The sequence below is a fragment of the Wickerhamomyces ciferrii genome, contig 00013, assembly GCF_000313485.1.
Source record: "Wickerhamomyces ciferrii WGS project CAIF00000000 data, strain NRRL Y-1031 F-60-10, contig 00013, whole genome shotgun sequence".
NCBI lineage: Eukaryota > Fungi > Ascomycota > Saccharomycetes > Phaffomycetales > Wickerhamomycetaceae > Hansenula > Hansenula ciferrii.
The window spans coordinates 213,452-233,717 of NW_011887727.1; the positions used below are offsets into that span (position 1 = coordinate 213,452).

General features: G+C 30.8%; 7 protein-coding genes across 7 annotated transcripts; 3 read left to right on the plus strand and 4 right to left on the minus strand.

Moving 5' to 3' along the window:
- Nucleotides 1-57: 57 nt before the first annotated feature.
- SPC3 (signal peptidase complex subunit SPC3) lies at nt 58-3,148 on the minus strand (the record flags this gene model as incomplete). The annotated part of the gene is made up of 3 exons (XM_011278663.1): nt 58-317; nt 1,084-2,862; nt 2,962-3,148. 3 exons carry the CDS (start codon nt 3,146-3,148, stop codon nt 58-60), a joined length of 2,226 nt encoding a protein of 741 aa, XP_011276965.1.
- Nucleotides 3,149-3,671: 523 nt separating this feature from the next.
- YIP5 (Yip5p) lies at nt 3,672-4,577 on the plus strand (the record flags this gene model as incomplete). The annotated part of the gene is made up of 1 exon (XM_011278664.1): nt 3,672-4,577. One exon carries the CDS (start codon nt 3,672-3,674, stop codon nt 4,575-4,577), a length of 906 nt encoding a protein of 301 aa, XP_011276966.1.
- Nucleotides 4,578-4,832: 255 nt separating this feature from the next.
- Nucleotides 4,833-5,660, minus strand: BN7_790 (acetate uptake transporter family protein; the record flags this gene model as incomplete). The annotated part of the gene is made up of 1 exon (XM_011278665.1): nt 4,833-5,660. One exon carries the CDS (start codon nt 5,658-5,660, stop codon nt 4,833-4,835), a length of 828 nt encoding a protein of 275 aa, XP_011276967.1.
- Nucleotides 5,661-10,073: 4,413 nt separating this feature from the next.
- On the plus strand, nt 10,074-14,008 carry BN7_791 (amino acid permease; the record flags this gene model as incomplete). The annotated part of the gene is made up of 2 exons (XM_011278666.1): nt 10,074-11,827; nt 12,289-14,008. The coding sequence occupies 2 exons, from the start codon at nt 10,074-10,076 to the stop codon at nt 14,006-14,008; spliced, it is 3,474 nt and encodes a 1,157-aa protein (XP_011276968.1).
- Nucleotides 14,009-14,237: 229 nt separating this feature from the next.
- On the plus strand, nt 14,238-16,178 carry BN7_792 (alpha-mannosyltransferase; the record flags this gene model as incomplete). The annotated part of the gene is made up of 1 exon (XM_011278667.1): nt 14,238-16,178. The coding sequence occupies one exon, from the start codon at nt 14,238-14,240 to the stop codon at nt 16,176-16,178; it is 1,941 nt and encodes a 646-aa protein (XP_011276969.1).
- Nucleotides 16,179-16,468: 290 nt separating this feature from the next.
- Nucleotides 16,469-18,433, minus strand: BN7_793 (WD repeat-containing protein; the record flags this gene model as incomplete). Its single annotated transcript, XM_011278668.1, has 1 exon — nt 16,469-18,433. The coding sequence occupies one exon, from the start codon at nt 18,431-18,433 to the stop codon at nt 16,469-16,471; it is 1,965 nt and encodes a 654-aa protein (XP_011276970.1).
- A 325-nt stretch (nt 18,434-18,758) lies between these two features.
- BN7_794 (uncharacterized protein) lies at nt 18,759-19,607 on the minus strand (the record flags this gene model as incomplete). Its single annotated transcript, XM_011278669.1, has 1 exon — nt 18,759-19,607. One exon carries the CDS (start codon nt 19,605-19,607, stop codon nt 18,759-18,761), a length of 849 nt encoding a protein of 282 aa, XP_011276971.1.
- Between the last annotated feature and the right edge of the window lie 659 nt (nt 19,608-20,266).

Below are 20,266 nucleotides of genomic sequence, written 5' to 3' on the forward strand. Positions count from 1 at the left end.
ATTCATAACAAATATTGTACATTCACATTAAGATCATACTTGTAAGCTATCATTGTATCAATGCTGTTGCTGTTTCTTCTTTCTGGTTTTCTTAGCCTCGGGTGTATGAGGATCTGGATAAACCATTAAAGTTTCACCTTCTGTTGAGCCAAACACTAAAGGACCAACATATGGCTGGATATTCCACTCTAATTTAACATTAGCTTCTCTATTTCTAAATGTTTCTTCAATATCCCATACAGAGTATTTTGAACGTTCATTAGTGATTGAAATATTAGCTTTGTCCTGTGATGTGATAATTTTATCCCAAAATACAACTTTGTTTGATGATTCCTTTATCATAATATTAGTATTCACACCCTTGCTTAGTAACTTAATTTACTTACTTCTGATTTGCCTGGGTATTCAGCAGTTAAATAAACGAAAACTTGTTTAGTATTCCAATTAAATAATGGAGTTAAATCTGATTCAAGGTCAAATATTATTTTAGTATTTTCCTTTGGTTTACCACCAACAGATCCAAATCTTCTACTAAATTTGACAGTGGATGATCTTAAGAAAAATTAGTAAACATCTCTTTTCAAAATTGACCTTATATGATACTCACGGTGTGATATTAGAAACTGTTCCTGGTAATGAGAAAGAATCTGTTGAATAAAGCTGAAACCAAGATGTTGCAATGATGAATACAGAAACAAACCCCACGAGTGTAAGAGAAAAATTCAAAACATGTTGACCTCTTTGAAGAATTGAAAACATTCTGATAATAATTAGTTTCAATTATAGATGGCGGTTGTGAAATTAGATATCTATTTCATACATTGTAAACATATCTTTAACATTTCAATACACGTAGTTATAAATATCGCTTTGGATTTCCGGGGGATGAAACGTGACTTTGTCTCTCGGAATGGTCCTTTCAAGACTATTTACCAGTAAGCTGTCAGAAAACTTCAACTACAGTAATATCTTTTATCGAATTATAGTATAAATTGTTTAAATAAGGCTCCAATTCGATTCATTTGAAGGGTGATTTTTCTTCAAGTTTAAATGGGGAATTGCTTTCACTATAGCAATAGTTACTTATTAGTCCCCCTGTATAAGTTGGACTATGATCACCATCAGTACCTTCAATGTTTTGTTGAGTGGAAATCAGATCAGAATCTGTTTCAAATGGACCACCCATTTTTTTGAAGAAAGGACTCATATTTTCTGGAGGTACATTAGTGGTACTTAATCTATCTGAATTTGTACTTGGTGAATTTGAATGTTGAATAATTTCATGATGATAATTCTTAAGCTGCGGAAATGATAAGTTTGTACGTTCTGATTTGAAATTGTTTATCGTCTTCACTGGATTAATCTCAACTTCATCTGGTGTGTCATCGTTATTCTGTAGTAAAATAGTTTGCTTTGTAGGTTCATCTTGAGCTTTATTAGATTTCTTTGAATAAATATATCTTGAGGTAGTATCATGCTTTTCATTTGAATTCACAGAATCACTCTCGACTTCAAAAATTTCATCATTTTGATCTCTTACAGTTGGTTGATTTCCTGTTACTCGACTGTCTGATGGTTGATTAGTTTCAGAATTGTTTGGTGTTATACCTTTGTTAAATATATTTTTGATACCATCCTCATCCTGACCATATGTTTCTGGGAAAGTAATCCCAATAGTGAAAGCACCAATAACACCAAAACCACCAAAGACCATAAATGTATAGCAGTCGATATGCTTCAATGCTATCGGTGTTAAAAATGTTAATAATCCATTGACAATCCAAGAAACACTCATGCAAACTGCTGAACCTTTAGCTTTAGCACGAACCGGCAATATCTCATTTGTATATAACCAAGCAGCACAAGATAAAGAAGAGGCGAATATGGCCACAAATAGAAAACAAAGAGCCAAAGTGAATGATCCAGCAAATCCTTCCACTGTTCTAGTGATCATCTCATTTTCAGGATTGTTTATCTTATGACCAAAATGAACCATTATTACACCAATGGCAAAAATACAAGCACCCAATGTTGAAGTTCCATAAACCAAAACATCTTTACGTCTTAAGCTATCAATCCATAAAATTGGGAAAATAGTAAATATGACATTGATAACATACTGAATTGAGGAAGATAAAAGCTTTACATCATCTCTTAATCCAATCATTTCACAAATAAACACCAAATAATACATAAGAACACCAATACCACTTAATTGTGTGAATACTTGAGTCCCTATACCAACTAGCAAATGTTTTCTTAAATCTTGACGAAATAAATCCCTATATGAACATTTTTGTAGTTTCTTTTCATGTAAATCAAGTGCTTCTTTAGCTTCATTCAAATCATCTTCTTCCTCTCCAACAGGTTGAGTTTTTATTTCTTGATTATCTTGAATCTCTGAATCTGGGTATAAACTATCTTCAGAATGTTTTAACTTTTTATAAATCATATTTGCTTCTCTCCATCTGGATTTAGTTACTAACCACTTTGGTGATTCAGGAATGAAAAATGAAAGGATGAGCAATAGTAATCCAGGTAAAAGTTCAAGCCCCCAAGCTATACGAAATGATAATTCGCTTTCTATAAAACTGCACAAATAAGCTGAATAAAACATTATCATAATTCCCCAAGTCAATGACCATTGAGTAATGGATGTAGCTAAACCTTTTTTATGCGGTGGGAAAACCTCAGTAACATAGACTGTTAAACTAGACGAAAATATACCAACAGCAATCCCTTTAACAGCTCTTCCTCCAATAACCATGTATATATGAACGACTAAGATTGATACAATAGAACCCAGAATCCATATAACTGAAGCAGTTCTAAATGTAAACAACCTTCCAAATCTATCTGAAACTCCTCCTGAAATAAAACAGCCCACTTTCATAAACAAAAGATGTTAGAGTTCTATATTCCTTGAAATTTAAAGAAAACAAAAGGGGTATCAAAGCTTACGAAGAGCACCTATTGGATTTGAACCTGCTATAAAACCTTGTAATATTGAATCTGGGTTTTTAAAATATTCCAAAAAAATAGGTGAACCAATAAAAACAGCCATTGCTGATATTTCAAGACCAAGAAGCAATCCACCAAGGGAGACTATTGCCAATATAGCACCATGATTATATGTTGTATGACCCATACTATGTATATAATGGAAACTTTATTGTGTGTCAATCTTTTATTGATTCTTTTATCTGCCCACATAAAGATCAGTTCAAAAAAGAACCAGTAGCTATTTTTGCCTCATTTTCTAATATAAGCATCCTCAAAATTAAAATCTAACCAAGGACCCAATCCCACATTGGAAAATTATTGCCTTTGTGTCACAATTTTGAACTAATTAATTGGTTGTTTTAAGATTTCAAATCAAAATTATACGTTTGTGGTTTTAGTTTATATAATCGGTAAGCGACACATTTACCCTCTGGCATGTTTCGCGAATTTTTTGACTATTGACAGATATTTGGAATTTATAATAAGTAACTGCGTCTACTACTAGTTATCATTTCACCAGATACGTACTTTACGCAACTAGTGAATCTCAAAGAAATTGATCAATTGTAAAGAATATTCACAATGGCAACTGCTAAGGATAACTTATTGGATGATGTGAGTATTTTCAATCAGTTTAAATGGGGTTTTAGGTGACTTGTATCACTAACATGTTCAAAAAGGGACCAAATTGGTTAGAAAATGATGATGATTTAAATACAAATAATATTGGAACAAAAGCATATATACCACCAGATATTCCAGCTGATGACTCTTCATTACCAAATGTTAGTGGTAAAATAGATTCAGATCCATCTCCAAGTTATAACAATGAAGGTTCAAGTTCACAAGGAATTACACCTGTTGTACCAAATAATTTTGAAGGTGGAGTTTTTTCAATAAATCATTATAGACGTTATTTTAATATAAATACAAATGATTTTTTTGGAAATGTTATCAATTCAATTAATGTTATTAGTATTGGTGAAAAATCTAATGAAGATGATAATGAAAATGAAATTATTGGTGATTTATATGGTCCAATTTGGGTTACTGCAACTGTTATTTTTTGCTTATTTTTCAGTAATACATCATCAAATTTAATTAAAAGTTGGTTAATTGGAGGTGATGAACATTATCAATATAATTTTGGCTTATTAACTGGTGCTATAAGTTTACTTTATGGTTATACTGTCTTGATACCATTTATATTTTATATTGTATCTGTTTGGTATTTTAAATTAGAAAATTTCTTTAGTTTAAGTAAAATTATTTCAATTTATGGTTATGCAAATAGTGTTTGGATTCCAAGTGCAATCTTGGGGATCTTGAGAGGTTTATTAGTTAATCATCAATTTCTTAGTGGTATTTTAAAATGGATTGTTGTATTAATTGGTGGTTTAATAAGTGGTGTAAGTATTGGATTAAAAGTTTTCCCTATATTGAAAAATTCAACATCAAGTATTGGTAATGATAAATTAATTTTTGGATTATTAGGTGTTTTAGGAATAGCACATTTAGGTTTTATAATTGCTATTAAAGTATTATTTTTTGGTGATTTAAAAGTTGTTTCTTAATTAAATCATTATTGAATATTAGAAGAATTCTACATTAATTGTATATAAATGAATAAAAGTATATGAAATTATGATTAAGTATGTATATACCATTCAAATTGTTTATAAGAACGTTTGTTTGTTTGTTTTGTTTTTTTTTTTTTTATAACTAGAAGTTCAAATCAAATGCACCAGGCATATTAAGATTTGTTTATAAGCAAAATTATTGTACATTTTTTGTGTCAACACTAATATATAGTATTCATATTGATTATTTCAAATTCTTGGAGCACCTGGCATTGGGAATGATCTAATTGGGATATATGAATTTTCTGGAGTTGCAGTACCAGCTAAAATAATATAGAAAGCAGTAAAAGTAGCCAATATACCTAAAGCACCACCAGCTTTATTACAGCCTGTACTTCCAGTAAATGCACCAATTGCAAGCATCAAGATAAAAGTCCATAAGAATAAAAACAAAAAGAAGAATGGCCAAGTTGCTTTAAATGTACAAACCCACATAATAAATGAAAATATAAACCAAGCAATAAGGAATATACCCATTGCATTATTAAATTCTTCAGTAGTTTCATAACTTGATACAATTCCAAAAGCATCGATATTTATAGCACCATAACTCATCCAAAACCCACCATAAGAACCTAAAGCAGTAGCAGCAAATGTATTTTCAATAACAAGACACCAAAGACCAGCAATAACTTCAATAACACCACCAAAGAATAATGAACAAGAAGCAATAATTTTAACATTTGTAACATCTCTTGCACCCATATTAACCATTGAAACAACAAAACAACAAACAGCAAACCCAGATAAACCTAATGGAACTGGATTACCCATTGGACGATGTGGAGTATGATGAATACCAGGATTTAAATCACCAGCAAATGCATTTAATAATTCATGTCTATGAAAAGATTGATTTCCTAAATAAACGATATCACCATTTGGTGAAGTTGTAATTTTAGTAATTGGATTTGGTGCACCATTTGATTGAATATGATCATATTCAGTTGAAGAATTATAATCAATATTATGAGCAGTTTGGCCCTTTTCTAAATCTTGAGGTAAAGTATCAGACATGATGATTCAATATTTGTCTCTATGTTGATGTTTTGAATCATCTAATGAATCATGATTTAAACTTTAAGGAATTCTACGTATTTATATAGTAAATGTCAACATCAGCATACTCTGTCACCTCAACATGATCATGTTAATCATTAAAACATTATGTGGGTCAAAGACTACCTTAAAATTGACGTACCTCAACAAAATATCAAACAAAAGAAATAATTTTCAGTCCTTGAAAAAACGCTTTTAACTTTGTATTGGTTTAAATTGACAAAGAATTCACGGAGTTCGAATGGAATTACGAACACATTTTGGTGAAGTTTACCGGTGATATGGAACATGATTAAATGGTGATCTTAACAAAATGGGTACACAATACACACAACTTTCATGGGTTCAGCCCTGTGTTCAGCCCTATGAACGTTACCAGTATACCAAATACCACCAGATGAAGTTGATGTTGTATCACCAGTTAAATATTTCTAGTTTCAAAGTGTCATGGTCTGATTTGTTGACTGTCTGAGCTTCTGAGCATCACCAGTTTAAATTTAAATTTTTAAGCGGACTTGGATTCAAGGGTTTAAGTGGGAGTCGGACACCTACAGACTACCCACTGCGCAGAGATTAAGAGAGTTCCCACTAAATGCCCCACTGGGCCTGGTCAGGAGTTTAGTGTGAGCCTATGGCTTCCAGGCAGAGTAGGCAGAAGATAGACAGAGTACAAAAGCCCTAATTATAAGCGGGAGCTAGGAGTTCTCAGGAGTTCCGGACTCTGGAGTTTAGCTGACTTCCAAGTTCCCCACTAAACTTTTCTGAGTCCGAATATTCCATGTAATCACCAAAGTCACATTTAAATAGTGAACGTAATAAACTTACAAACTTACAAGGCTGAAAGCAGATCAAAGGTTTGATGGATATGTCAAATTTGTTGAGTAATGGCTGTAAATGTGGAGCAAGATGAGTTATTTTGACACATTTAGTGACTCTTGTTGTTAATCTTAGATCAATTTCATCTCTGGTACTTAAAGTTTAAAACATGGACCTGTGAAGGTATAAAGGTTATTTTTGGTAGTCTATTTGGTGGTTCATACACCTTATTCTCCATATACTATGGATAATGATCTATATAAAACCACTCAATTGTTACAAGGGATTGTTAACAAAGTCATATATGAAGATCAAAGGCAAAAGGTGATATGATAGACGATTTACTCTATATAGAGAGCATTCCAATTTAGTCGACGACGCTATGAATGTGCTGCAGCTGATGTGAATATATCTTATATCGCATGAGTAGATCTGGTATAGTAAAATTATAATTGCAGGCAACTCTTATAATAATGAAGGCCATGTCATTCGAATATTTATAGACCACAAATATGTACGTCAATAATCAACGTCCATTGTATATTTACTTGTTCATATAGATGATATTGTGGTTCTCAGCTGGATGTATAATTAAGTACAATTCTACTAAATTATCTGATAGCCACTGTGCTGTATTAAGCTACGTTGGCATATACCGATCAAATGTTATAACACGTCTTATTCACGTAATTATACCAAACAATTGTATTCTTTGGACTAGTTTTACAGCTCAACCCTCATCAACTAGCTCGAGGAAATACCCAGGGGTCTATATACTGAGTAGCTAGACCTTATCATATAACCACCTGTCATATTTAAAGGAATAGAACGTTAGAACTTAGTACCCAAAGTATTTTGTTTCTTGTTAAGTCCATGAATTGAATAGATCAACGCGAACGCGTATACGTTCAGTTTCTGGTTATATAAGCCACAACTCTTTGATTATATAATTAAAATTCAAGATATAATTATAATTATTATAATAATTGTTGACAATCAATCAATCCTTGGGTATTTTAAGCCAACATCATCGTCAAACTACTCTGATAAGCGCTTTAAGCTATAGTGTTATTTTCAATGGCAAGTACAAATAACAGCTATTCTAGCTGTGTTAAGGAAGTATATACACTTCCCAAAACATGGACGTACAATATATTGCAAGCTGTATCTAGCTTTTTATAAATTATTGATCACTAGAGGCTGCAACTGAAAACTGAAAACTACAAGGTTAATAGATCAAGGATCTGTACGTTTTACTTACAGGCCACTGGCTTTAAATCGTCATGTATACCATCGAAAGATCAATTGGAATTGTTCTGTTGTTGAATCTATAGCTAGTGAAATCCTAATTTGGGATCATGAGGTCATGAGTACGTCTATTTATTAATATTTATTTCATATTGATCTTTAACGAGGCCGATAACTTGAATTAAAAATTATATTAAACGTTGCAATATATAAATAAGAAATCAAAAACTCATGATGAAATGATGAATTGATCTCTGATTATATACACTCAAGCAAACTTATCTGTTGCAATTATATCATATGCATTACATGTATACTATAGTTAAAGAATGATCAATAATCTGTACTGGTCGGATCATGGGTGCTCTAGGATTCGATATTTTGATATACCTATGTATTTCTACTATAGCTTTACTCAAGATAGTACCATGGATCACGTTAATCAACTAGCTACTAATTCATATCATCATGTATACATGATGAAAATTGCAGGTATTAATTTTGATGAACTAAAATATATACTAAAAGCGCCTAGCCAAATTTATGTACGTATAGACGTTTCAAGGCAGTGAATTATGATGTGGTTATAATATATCTTTATTATCATAAGTGATACCAGTACTTAATGTGACTTTCAATTGCATTGATAAATTATCAAGACAGCTACGTGTTTTCGTACGCGTGTTCAAACTCGAAATTGTGTTATAAAAGGGTATATTATAATTATATTGATAGCTCTCGATCCAGCTTATAATATTATAACGATATATCATATTTAGCTTATCAAAACATGATTCAAACTATAAGCTAGACACGTGTACGACATCGTGAAATCGTGACACATTATCAGGTTAACTTGTGGATCAAGATTCAAGATGTTTTATATATTCATGATAATCAATTGATAAGATAGATGATTCAATCTCCTCTGGACCTCTTATCAAAGTTTACCAAAACATCAGATCATATTCAAATAAGAAAACATACATGATACAGGTTATATTGTTATATTACACGAGAATTAAATTAATTTAATTAACCGGTTCAGGTGCACCATAAAAATTATAATATAGCTGGCGGTTCCAATCTCAAAACAGTAATGGTTAAGTACCCCTTGTCCCGGGATAATTTTTTTTACTAAAGCCTGGAACGGATATATTTTGACATGATTTTTGAACTTTAAAGCCGGGATTAGATCAGTTCAAAATCATAATACAATTAAGGTACTAATTGGTCAATTGATTATAATTTATGACATATACCTGTTAATAATTGTAATTGACTTTGTAGATCTTCTCCACTACTCCAGGTTCAAATACCAGGTGTTTCCTGTTTTCAAAGCTTTGCACGGCCAAAGATCCAGTGTTTTGATGAAAAGGTGATTCAATTCCAAGGGCAATTTTCATGCTTCGCTTCGGAGAAATTTAATCGCGGTTACTTCGTAAAGCGGTCAATTTAATTATCAACACTTACAACTTACAAGTTGCAAATTGCAATTCAACCGTTGTAATCAGTAATAACATCAAACTTGAACCACATACCACATATGATGGTTTCAGATCAACCCATGTCCATACACAGCTTATCACTTATCTACAAACGTATCTCAAACCAATTCAAATTCTCAAAAATTGGTGGTATGGTTGAAATTCGCGACTACAAACTCAAAACTTTTAATTTCTTTTGAATTTGCACGGCACTAAGAAAAACCGTTGAAACTTGAAAGGCACCATTGGCACCAAAAACGAAGGGCATAAATGAAAATATGTTGCAGAAAGTACTGAAAATGGTCTGAATAAGTCTGAATTAACTGAATTTGACTCTATGAAAAGGCATGTAAAGGGCTCTTCCAAGTCTTAAACACTAGGAAATAACCACTCAAATGGTTCCATTTGGAACTGATAAGCAAACATCTTGGTGTACTATAATTGCCGTTTAATCATACTTGGGGAAGTTAACTATATAGCGCATTTCCATTTTACAATAAGAAGATTATTACTGCTATTTATGCAATTTTGAGTCAGAGTAAAATAAATGACCTATTCAGATTAAAAATCTGATATCAAATTTTAATACGTTCATGATAAGAGATCTTCTTAACTCAATTCAGCGTACTTTTTTCTTTTTGGGTCGTCCACGGATTTACTTAAAAAGAAAAACGTCTCATACAAAAAAAAATTCAACTTGAAATAAATATCATTTAATTCCTTCCAATTATTACTTTGATCTCCCATTTTACACTTTATACTTTCAAAGTATATATACTTTAATATCTAAAAAAAATTAAATTATATTACTCTGTTAACAATGTCAACAGATAATATTAAGAAACAACCTTTTGAAATAACACCAGAAATTTCAGATAAAGCTGATAGTTCAAGTTATCAAGAAGCACATTTTACAGAAAATTTACCAAATGATGATAGTTCAAAATTTCAAAGATTTAAAAATTCATTTAAACGTATGAATGATGATATTGATCCAAATTTATCTGATGCTGAAAAAGCTGAAATTATTCAGTATAGAAATCAAGGTGAAAAATTGAATAAATCTCTTAAACAACGTCATATGTTATTAATTGCCATTGCTACTGGTATTGGTACAGGTTTATTAGTTGGTGCTGGTTCATCTTTAGCAAAAGGTGGTCCTGCCGGTTTAATCATTGGTACTATCATTATTGGTAGTATGTTGGTTAATGTTATGGAAGCTGCTGGTGAATTAGCTTTAACTTATGGTGATTTAACTGGTGGGTTTAATGCTTATACATCATTTTTAGTTGATGATTCATTTTGTTTTGCTGTTTCTTGGAATTATTGTATTCAATGGTTATGTGTTATGCCATTAGAATTGGTTACTGCTTCAATGACTATTAAATATTGGACAACAAGTGTTAATCCTGATGTTTTCGTTGCAATTTTTTATGTATTAATTGTTGTTATTAATTTAATTGGTTCTTCAGGTTATGGTGAAGCTGAATTTTTATTCAATTGTGCTAAAGTTTTAATGTTGATTGGTTTTACAATCTTGTCAATTATAATTTCTGTCGGTGGTGCTGGTGATAAAGGTTATATTGGTGCTCATTACTGGCATAATCCTGGTGCTTTTGCCAATTCTTTCAAAGGTGTTTGTGCAGTTTTCATCAATATGGCTTTTGCTTTTGGTTGTACTGAAGCTAATGCATTTATGAGTTCTGAAGCTAAAAATCCAAGACGTGCTATTCCATCTGCATCAAAACAAGTTGTTTATAAAGTTGTTTTCATGTTTATTATTCCAATTTTCTTGATTGGTTTATTAGTTCCATATAATTCTGATGAATTATTAGGTTCAAGTGGCTCTAAAACTCATTCTTCACCATTTGTTATTGCTGTTTCTTCAGTTCCAGTTGTTCCACATTTCGTTAACGCAGTTATCTTAATTGCTGTTTTATCTGTTGGTAACTCTGCATTCTTTATTGCTTCACGTACTTTACAATCATTAGCTGAACAAGGTTTTGCACCAAAATATTTCAATTATATTGATAGATCAGGTAGACCATTAAGAGCTTTAGTTTTCACTGCTATTATTGGTTTATTCTCATTCATTGCAGCTTATGATAAGCAAGAAACCGTTTTCACTTGGTTATTATCCCTTTCTGGTTTATCTCAAATCTTTACATGGTCAGGTATTTGTTTATCTCATATTCGTTTAAGAAAAGCATTCCAAGTTCAAGGTTATTCAACTAATGAATTAGGTTATAAATCTAAAACTGGTGTTTTGGGTTCATGGTATGGGCTCATTATTAATGTTTTAGTTTTAATTGCTCAATTCTGGATTGCCTTATGGCCAATTGGTGGTGATGGTAAAGCTGATGCTAATGCTTTCTTCCAAAATTATCTTGGTGCAGTTGTTTGTCTTGTTATGTATGTTGGACATAAATTATATTCAAGAAATTGGAGATTTTGGATACCTGCTGATCAAATTGATTTAAGAAAAGGTAGAAAAATCTTTGACGCTGATGTTCTTGCTCAAGAAGATGCTGAAGAAGCTGAACAAATTAGAAATTCACCATTCTATGTTAGAATGTATAAATTCTGGTGTTAGATTTAGATTTTAGATTTCATCATGATCTTTTGCATTTATACTATTGTTTTATGACTTTTTATGACTACCCCTTTTCACATTATATTATTATTATATCATTATATTATATCATATATATCATCATGAGTTTCTGTTACTTATATTTTTTTGCATGATTTTCTTTCCATTCTTTGACTGATAAGTTGTCAATATGTTTAGTTTAAGAAATGAACATTTGTATAATATTTGAATTGTTTTTGTAGTGATGCCTTTAAATATTAATGGATGATATTTGAATTGTTGATTCTCTTTCCGTTTTCTGGAATTACAATCCTATTGAAATTAGTATATAAATTAGCCGCCGAGTATTTTTATACTGATTTCTATCACCATATCACCATGATCTGAATTTTCCAGAGAACTAATAACAACTAATGCTAGTCAATAGTTGATATAATATAAGCTTTCCTGATGATGGTATTTCAGAAATAAGTGAATTGTTTAATGAATTTAGCGGTACACTAAAGGGTTTCAAAGACCATTATCCATCCAGTCTTCTACATTCTAATATTGACACATTAAGAAGTGGAAAGCTATGTAAAGTATTATCAAATTATCCAGCTAATAGTCGCCATAATAGAAGATCTACAATTGCTAGAAGAATCGTTGGGAAAGCAGTCGAAGGATTTAGTATTTCTTCTTCAATTGATAAAGTGGTGTTCAAGTTTACGGGATTGTTTGATTTAATGCCTTATGAGAAATATTCAGCTTGGTTCTTCTTTAAACGCTCAGAGGTATTGATTTCACAGATGCTAGCTCGAATCAGAATTCAAATTAGACACATTAATTGGAAAACAAGAATTCATGTGATGTATCCGTTAAGATATTCTACGAATTTAGTTTATGAAACCATTATCAAAAAACTATCACCAAGATTCAATAACTTGATTATGTGTTTTAAGAGCTTTGTTCCATCAAAATCAAAGTATAGGCTTTATAGTCTTGGAGATAAATCATCATTATTAGGGCCTTTCCCCATGGAAATATGGATCATGATACTTGAACAAGCAGAAATTGATCAAGACAGAGGTTCTAAAATGATATATAATAGTCTTTGGATTGATCTTATAGCACCTTATGTTTATACCAATATCCATTGTTTCCTTTCTATTAGGAATATATCTGAATTAAAAATTGATGATTATGATTTCGTATACAATGGTCCAAATTTGTTTGATTATGGATATAGTGATTTCAATAAGTTTTCAAGATTGAAAAATTCTAATGATTATGAATATGAAATTTTGGATTTGTATCCATCTTCAAAGAAAAGATTAGATGCCTTGAAGAATACAAAATCTTTGGTGGACCAATCTTCTATCTCAGTGGTTACAACTCATAAGTCTCTCTTGAAATTGGTACGAACATTAAAAAACAAAAACAGTATAATGAGGAAATACATTAAGAACATATCATTAGATGTATTTGCTTCCAATGATTGGTTGTCAAGAAATGACGCATCACAGATCAAAGAGAACTTTTGTAGAACAATGAAAGATAGAATTGAGGATCAAGTGAATATATCACAGCATGAATTAGATGGACCAAAGATTCCTCTAATCCATATGAATGAATTTGATCATTTAGTAAGTAGAAAATACTGTTATGATTCGAGCTGCAAAAATATGGGGGAATTACAACATTTGTTCAACGACTCAATGAATGAAGAAACGCTTGCAAATTTGAGAATGTTAGGAGTCGTACCATTGAGATTATTTGAAAAAAGCCATTACACAACACAGCTTTGCTTTATGAATAAGATCATAGACTGTTTCATCTCTGGAGAACGTCAAAAGATGAGAAAGGTTGAAGAAGTTAATGCAAATGAAGTAAATTTATTTTTCAATAAGCGTACGACACTTTCTCCTGGCATTCCTTTACATAAAGATCCAAATCATGAACTTGATCTATCATTGGCCGCCAGCAGCTATATACAAAGTAAATGTGAGTTAGCTAGATTTGTTGATGATGTTGTCTATTCTTTCTTGAGCTGTGAAGGTGTCAATGCTTCAGTGAATATACTAGGCGCTTCATTGGAGTCCCCAATTTACTGTAACAGAAGGTTATGGTCCGTTTATCCAAACATCCAGTTAATAACTCTTAATAAAAACTTGGGATATTGAACTTGCTCAATAAAAATTTTAAATCTTGATCTAATTTCTCGTAAATTTGGTGATAATTTCAATTCCAGGAGTACGCGAATACACGTATATTTGAAAATTAAGATCTGCATGAAAAAAAATCAGAAATTCGCGTCAGATAATTTTGGTGCTTCTCACGACGAAAATTAATGGAATACCATATATATAAACATTTCACAAAGGATTGTTGTATTGGACTAGGGCTCAGATCATGTCGTTCGCTTCAAGCTTTGGAAGTCTGTCCACTAGAAAGAATGTCCTAAGGATACTGGTCGCCGTGGTGGTGTTCCAGTTGATCTTCAACTATTTATTACCTGAAAGAGTCAGTTCACCATTGAATAAACCATCTTTTGAAGAATCTATATCAACTCCTTCCAAAAGTGAGTCTCAAGGTATCCCAGCTGATGGGGAAGTTCATATTCCAGTGCTAGGTGGTCCTGAACCACCTTTCGATCCTACTGAACAATTATCAAAGATTGGTTCTGAAGAAAAATTAAATGGGTTATCAAATACTTTAAAAGAAAAAATCAAAGCTGATGTTGATTCCAAAATACCTGAAAAATTATCTGATATCAATAATGACAAAAGTTTATCTAAATTAGAATCAGGTTCATCTTCATCAAGTTCAGAATCAAAACAACTTAAAGAAGAAAGATCATTCTTCAAAAAAGCTGTTGATATCTTCATTAGAAATAAACCAGAAGGTATTGATAATGTTGAACTTAATGAACAAGCACCATCATATTGGTATATCGATTTACCAAATCCAACATTCACTATTGATTTCTTGAAAAAATTCACTAAAATGTCTGATGAACAGCTAAATGAATTGAAAAAGAAACATTCCTCATTAAAATTAGACATTTTGGATTTAGAATATCCAAAAGGTACATTTGAAGGTAAAGGGATAGTAATGGTTGCAGGTGGTCCATTTTTAAGTACAGCTTTGATCTCAATTAGAGCGTTGAGAGAAACTGGTTCAAAATTACCATTACAATTAATGTTAACTACATCAGAAGAATATGATAAAGATGTTTGTGAAGAGTTATTACCAAAATTAAATGCTAAATGTATGATTATGGAAGAAATTGTTGGTAAAGAAACTTTCCAAAGTTTAAAATTACAAAAATATGAACTAAAAGTTCTTGGTCTTTTCCTTTCAACTTTTGAAGAAGTTTTATTAATGGATGCTGATAATTTAGCTGTTAAAGATCCTGATTATATTTTAGATTCTAAACCTTTTAAAGAATTTGGTTATATTATTTGGCCAGATTTTTGGAGACAAACAATTTCACCATATTTTTATGATATTACAGGTGTTGAAGTTGGTGAACCAATTAGAAAAGATGGTGTAAACCCAGAAGGTCCAAATAATATTCGTTCCGAATCACAATTATCAGATTTAGAAGGAACTATTCCAGATTCAACATGTGAAGCTGGTCAATTAGCTATTAGTAAAAAATTACATCATAAATCATTATTAGCTACTGTTTATTATAATTTATTTGGGTTTAAATTTTATTATCATTTATTAGGTCAAGGTGCTGTTGGTATTGGTGATAAAGATACATTTATTGCAGGTTTAACTGTTTTCAAAGAATCATATTATTTCATGAAACAACGTCCATTATTATTTGGTTATGATCATAAAGATGGTTGGCAAGATACTACAATGGTTCAATATGATCCAGAACAAGATTATGAATATTATCAAGCTGCTAAACAATATTTAATTAAAGAAGGTATTGATTCAAGAATTAACTTATTCTTAAACCATGAATATACTGGTAATTTAAGAAAAAAAATTGATGAGTCAATTAATAAACCAAAACCTGAAGTTCAATTTTTACATATTCATTATCCAAAATTTAATGCTAAGAAAAATTTTGAAAATGGTGATTATGAAGTTAATGGACATGAAAGAAGACAATTTGGTCCAAGAGAAAAAATTAAAAATGATTTAGAATTAGATTGGGAATTAAAAATTTCAAGAATTTCTCAATGGTTAGCTTGTGATTCCAAGATTGTACCAGAAGATTGGAAAGTTGAAAATAAACAACAATTTTGTGATAGATTGAAAAAACATGTCGATTGGTTGATTGAAACTAGTGATACTCCAGAAATGGCTCAATTGAAAGAATTAGGTGTATGAACATTATTTAATTAACTTTTGATTATACATAGATTGTATATACACATTTATATAGGTTTAAAGTTAGAATTACTAAACGTTATGATTTAAAATGTTTGAAATAAACTTGTAATGTCTATGATTGTAGTCATTGTCTTATTGATCTTTGATCACTTGTTCAGATTCAACCTATGGGTATAGTATGGGGAAAAGTTTGTATCTGTGTTCATTTCTCAAAGATCACATAACCTTTATTCACATTCTCTTGTAAACTTAAACTTCTTTAGGAGGAATCGCCTGAATAGATCAAATCAGCTTCTTGATTCTATATAATCTTCAACACCAGCTTTCCAAGACATCTCCATCATTTCTAACTCATCATCTTGTGGGGGTTGGGATGAATTTTCAATATCTAGTCTCTCAGTACAATATCTAGTAAAAGTTTTAGGGAAAGATTCATTTTTGAATTTGAATTGATTGAAAACATAATCTTGTGCAATCTTTTCACTAAATGGGAAAATAACTTGATCATTTTTAATATATTGTTCAATGAACGATTCTAATGGGTTACGGAATTGAAATGAAGAACCATCTTTAAAGTTAAACTCATTTGCAGAAAAATTTGGGGCTTTATTGAATGAAAAATCTGGTGTGGTATTAGATGAAGGGAATTTAAAATCAAATTTGAATGGTTCTTGAGGTTTTTGTTCTTCTTCTTTAATATTTGAACTTGGAACAGATGTTGGACTAGATGGTGTTCCATTACTTCCTTTCTCAAAAGTGCCAGTAGTTTCATTTTCATCATCACTCAATTTAGTATCAGCTTTCTTTTCATCTTCAACTTCTTCCTCTTCACCATACAAATTCCCATATTTATTGTATAAGGTTTCATAAAGTTTTAAATAATGATCCATTTTATTATGAGCTTCATCAGATTCTTCTTGGAATTTTTTGGCTTTTTCAGCTAAATTATCAGCTCTTGCTATAGATTCTTTATATTTTAATTGAGCTTTTTCAAAAGCTTTTCTTGCAGATTTTTCAAGTCTTTGAGCTCTATTATCTAACTCTTCAAATTCATTTGAATATTGTTCTCTGATATCATGAAAATTTTCAGCTTGTTCTCTATATTCATTAATTTTGGCAAAATAATCCTTTTTAGACATATGGTCTTCTTTATAAGTTGATTTCTTAGTTCTGTTGAATGATCTTGGTACTGCTTTTTTACGTTGTCCATTAACATATGGTGATCCTGGAGATTTTGCATTATGGTGTGATGAGCTGGTACTTGGAGTTTCTTGCTGGGTTTGTTGTTGTTGTTCTTGTGGTTGTGGTTGTGGTTGTGGTTGTGGTTGTGGTTGTGGTTGAGATTGGGGCGTAGGTCTAGCTTGTTGTGGTTTGGGGGTTGGTGTACCTTGTGTACTTCTTGATTGACCATTACTTTGATCACGTGTAGCAGAATAAGCACTTTGTGGAGTTGAAGAACGAGATTGAGTCTTTTTAGAAGTTGGTGTGGAATTTTGAGATTTAGGTTTAGATTTAGATTTAGATTTTGGTGTATTTGATGATCCTTCATTAGTAGATGATTTACTAGTATTATCACCAAACATGTTTTGTAATTCTTCGGCACGTTTTCTTAATTCTTCCTTCTTTTTAATTTGTTCATTAACTTTTTTCAATGCTTCTTGTCTTAATGCTTCATATTCTTGTTCTCTTTTTCTTTGTTCTTCATTTTTCAATTCTTGTTTCTTTAAATCTTGAGCTCTTTCTTTAGCTCTTTGTTTCTCCATTTCTTCTTTTTTCAATCTATCTGCATATTTTTTCTGTTCTTCTTCTCTTCTTTTCCTTAAGACTTCTTCTTCTCTTTTTTTCTTTTCTTCCATTTTACGTTTTTTATCTTCATCTTTCTTTTTCTGTTCAGCTTCAGCTTTTTGTAATAAATCTTCTTCTTTTTTATTTTTTTTCAATTCATCTTGTTCTAATTTTATTTTCCTTTTACGTTCTTTTTCAATTAATTCAATTGATATAGTTGAACGTCTATAATTTTTTTTATACCATTGATCATAATCATCTTTAGTTTCTTCATTAATTAAAACTTCGTATGCCTTGTTAATCTTCTTGAAAATAACATCACTACCAGCTTGACGTTTATCAGGATGATACATCAATGCAAGTTTCCTATATGCCTTTTTAATTGTTGATGGTTGAACATCATAGATATGCGTAGTAACTTCAATTTCTAAAGTAGCATAATGATCTTCTTTCACTCGAGTGATCATACGGTGAAAATATTTTTTTGTTTGCAATTATCAATTGATGTCTATTTGAAAGGGCAAGTGTTTTTCTGAAATTGAATAATATGTTAATTGTATAGAAGATTGGGATGAATAGACATTACCTCTACAAACAGGTACCAAATCATCTATAAAAATTTAGTTGTTTTTGTTTTGATTTCAAAATGGTTCGAGCACAGACTTATACGAAAAATTCAACTACAAAAAAAAAAATTTAAAAAAGTAAAATTAAATATAAATTATAAATTATAAATAAATGGAAATGGGAGTTATCTTGATAGGTTATTGTTGAATTGATCTTCTTGTTGATTTATGGTAATTGTTCGTGTTGTAAATTATCAATTGCATTAGTGAAATCCAAATTTAATGTACTAGCGTTTGATGGCTTTAATGTTGCATAAGGTGTATTATTTGGTGTATAACTTGGGCCAATTTTCAAACCTTTTTTAGACTCAATATCAAGGTTACTAGATTTTGGACACAAATCAGATTGGGTTTCTTTTTGTGCTGAATCTTCTGAATCTTCTTGATCAAAATATTCCAATACATGCTTTGAAATTTCATCTAATTCATCAACAGTTAATTTAGTTTTATCCATATTTTGGTTGGTATAAAATGATTTTATATAGTCTTTTAATCTATTGACAAGATTCCAATGGTATATGATAAAGAATATTGATGTAGAAGCAGCAATTAAAACCAAATAAAAATTTGAAAAATCTAAAACTTTTGGACCGTTATATTGTTGTGTTCCATTGATCAAAGCATCAATTCTAGATGAGACAGTTAACCATCCATGAGTCAATATATTTCCATAGCTTGAGGATTTCAATTTTGATTTTGAATTATTTAGATGATAACCATCATATGTACCTCCATAAATCTTTGATTGTGTTTGTGAGTTATGATAATAATCTTGCAATTGAAACCTTCTTGGAAGAATAACTTGTGGTAAAGAATCAAATATTATGTTAAAAATACCCAATCGATCAATAATATTTTGTCTATAAGTGGATAACGAAAATAAAGATAACCCACCAGCAGTAATTTTTGAACTTAACAGCAGTAATGAACCAAAATATTTACTATTTGAATTTCCAAAATCAACATCTGATAATTCATTTGGTAATAAAATGTTTGAATGTCTGCGGATAATCATAATAAAACAACGTAGATGAGAATAACAATAAGAACTAAAAGTCCAATCATTTATATTATATTAAATTTGAAGGAGCAAGTGTTTGTAACTGCAATGAAAGCGAAATAAACGAATCTGTTAATGAACTTCAAAATTCTCTTATATCTAGCATGGTGAAAGAATTTGAAACAAAATATTGATTTTTGAGCTTACAACTCAAATTATGATCTTTTTGTGTAAAACACAAACTTGAATTCAATGATACAATATAAATCACTTTGGAAACCATAAAGAGATCTAAATTCTAATAAAATATATTTAATGTGATTTTGTGTCACCTTCCTATTTGGGTCATTTCCCTTTTTTGTATGTTTCCAATCTTTTTCTCAAATTAACCGAGGTGGAAAAATGCAAATTCATTAAACCATTTATAACTTCAAATTTCTAATCGGCTGTTCATTTTTGAGGTTCCTGTGTCACTGTGCTTAATCTCACAACTTATAAAATCTGATATGTTTTAATCCCTCTAATCCTCCTAAATCTAACAATCGTTTGATCTTTTTGATCTTTAACAATAGCTGATTAACTGCACTAAAACTGAAAACAACTCATGATCGCGATTGAACTTTTGAAAATCTTTTTGATCAGTTCATTTTCATTTTCATTTTATGGAGATTTTT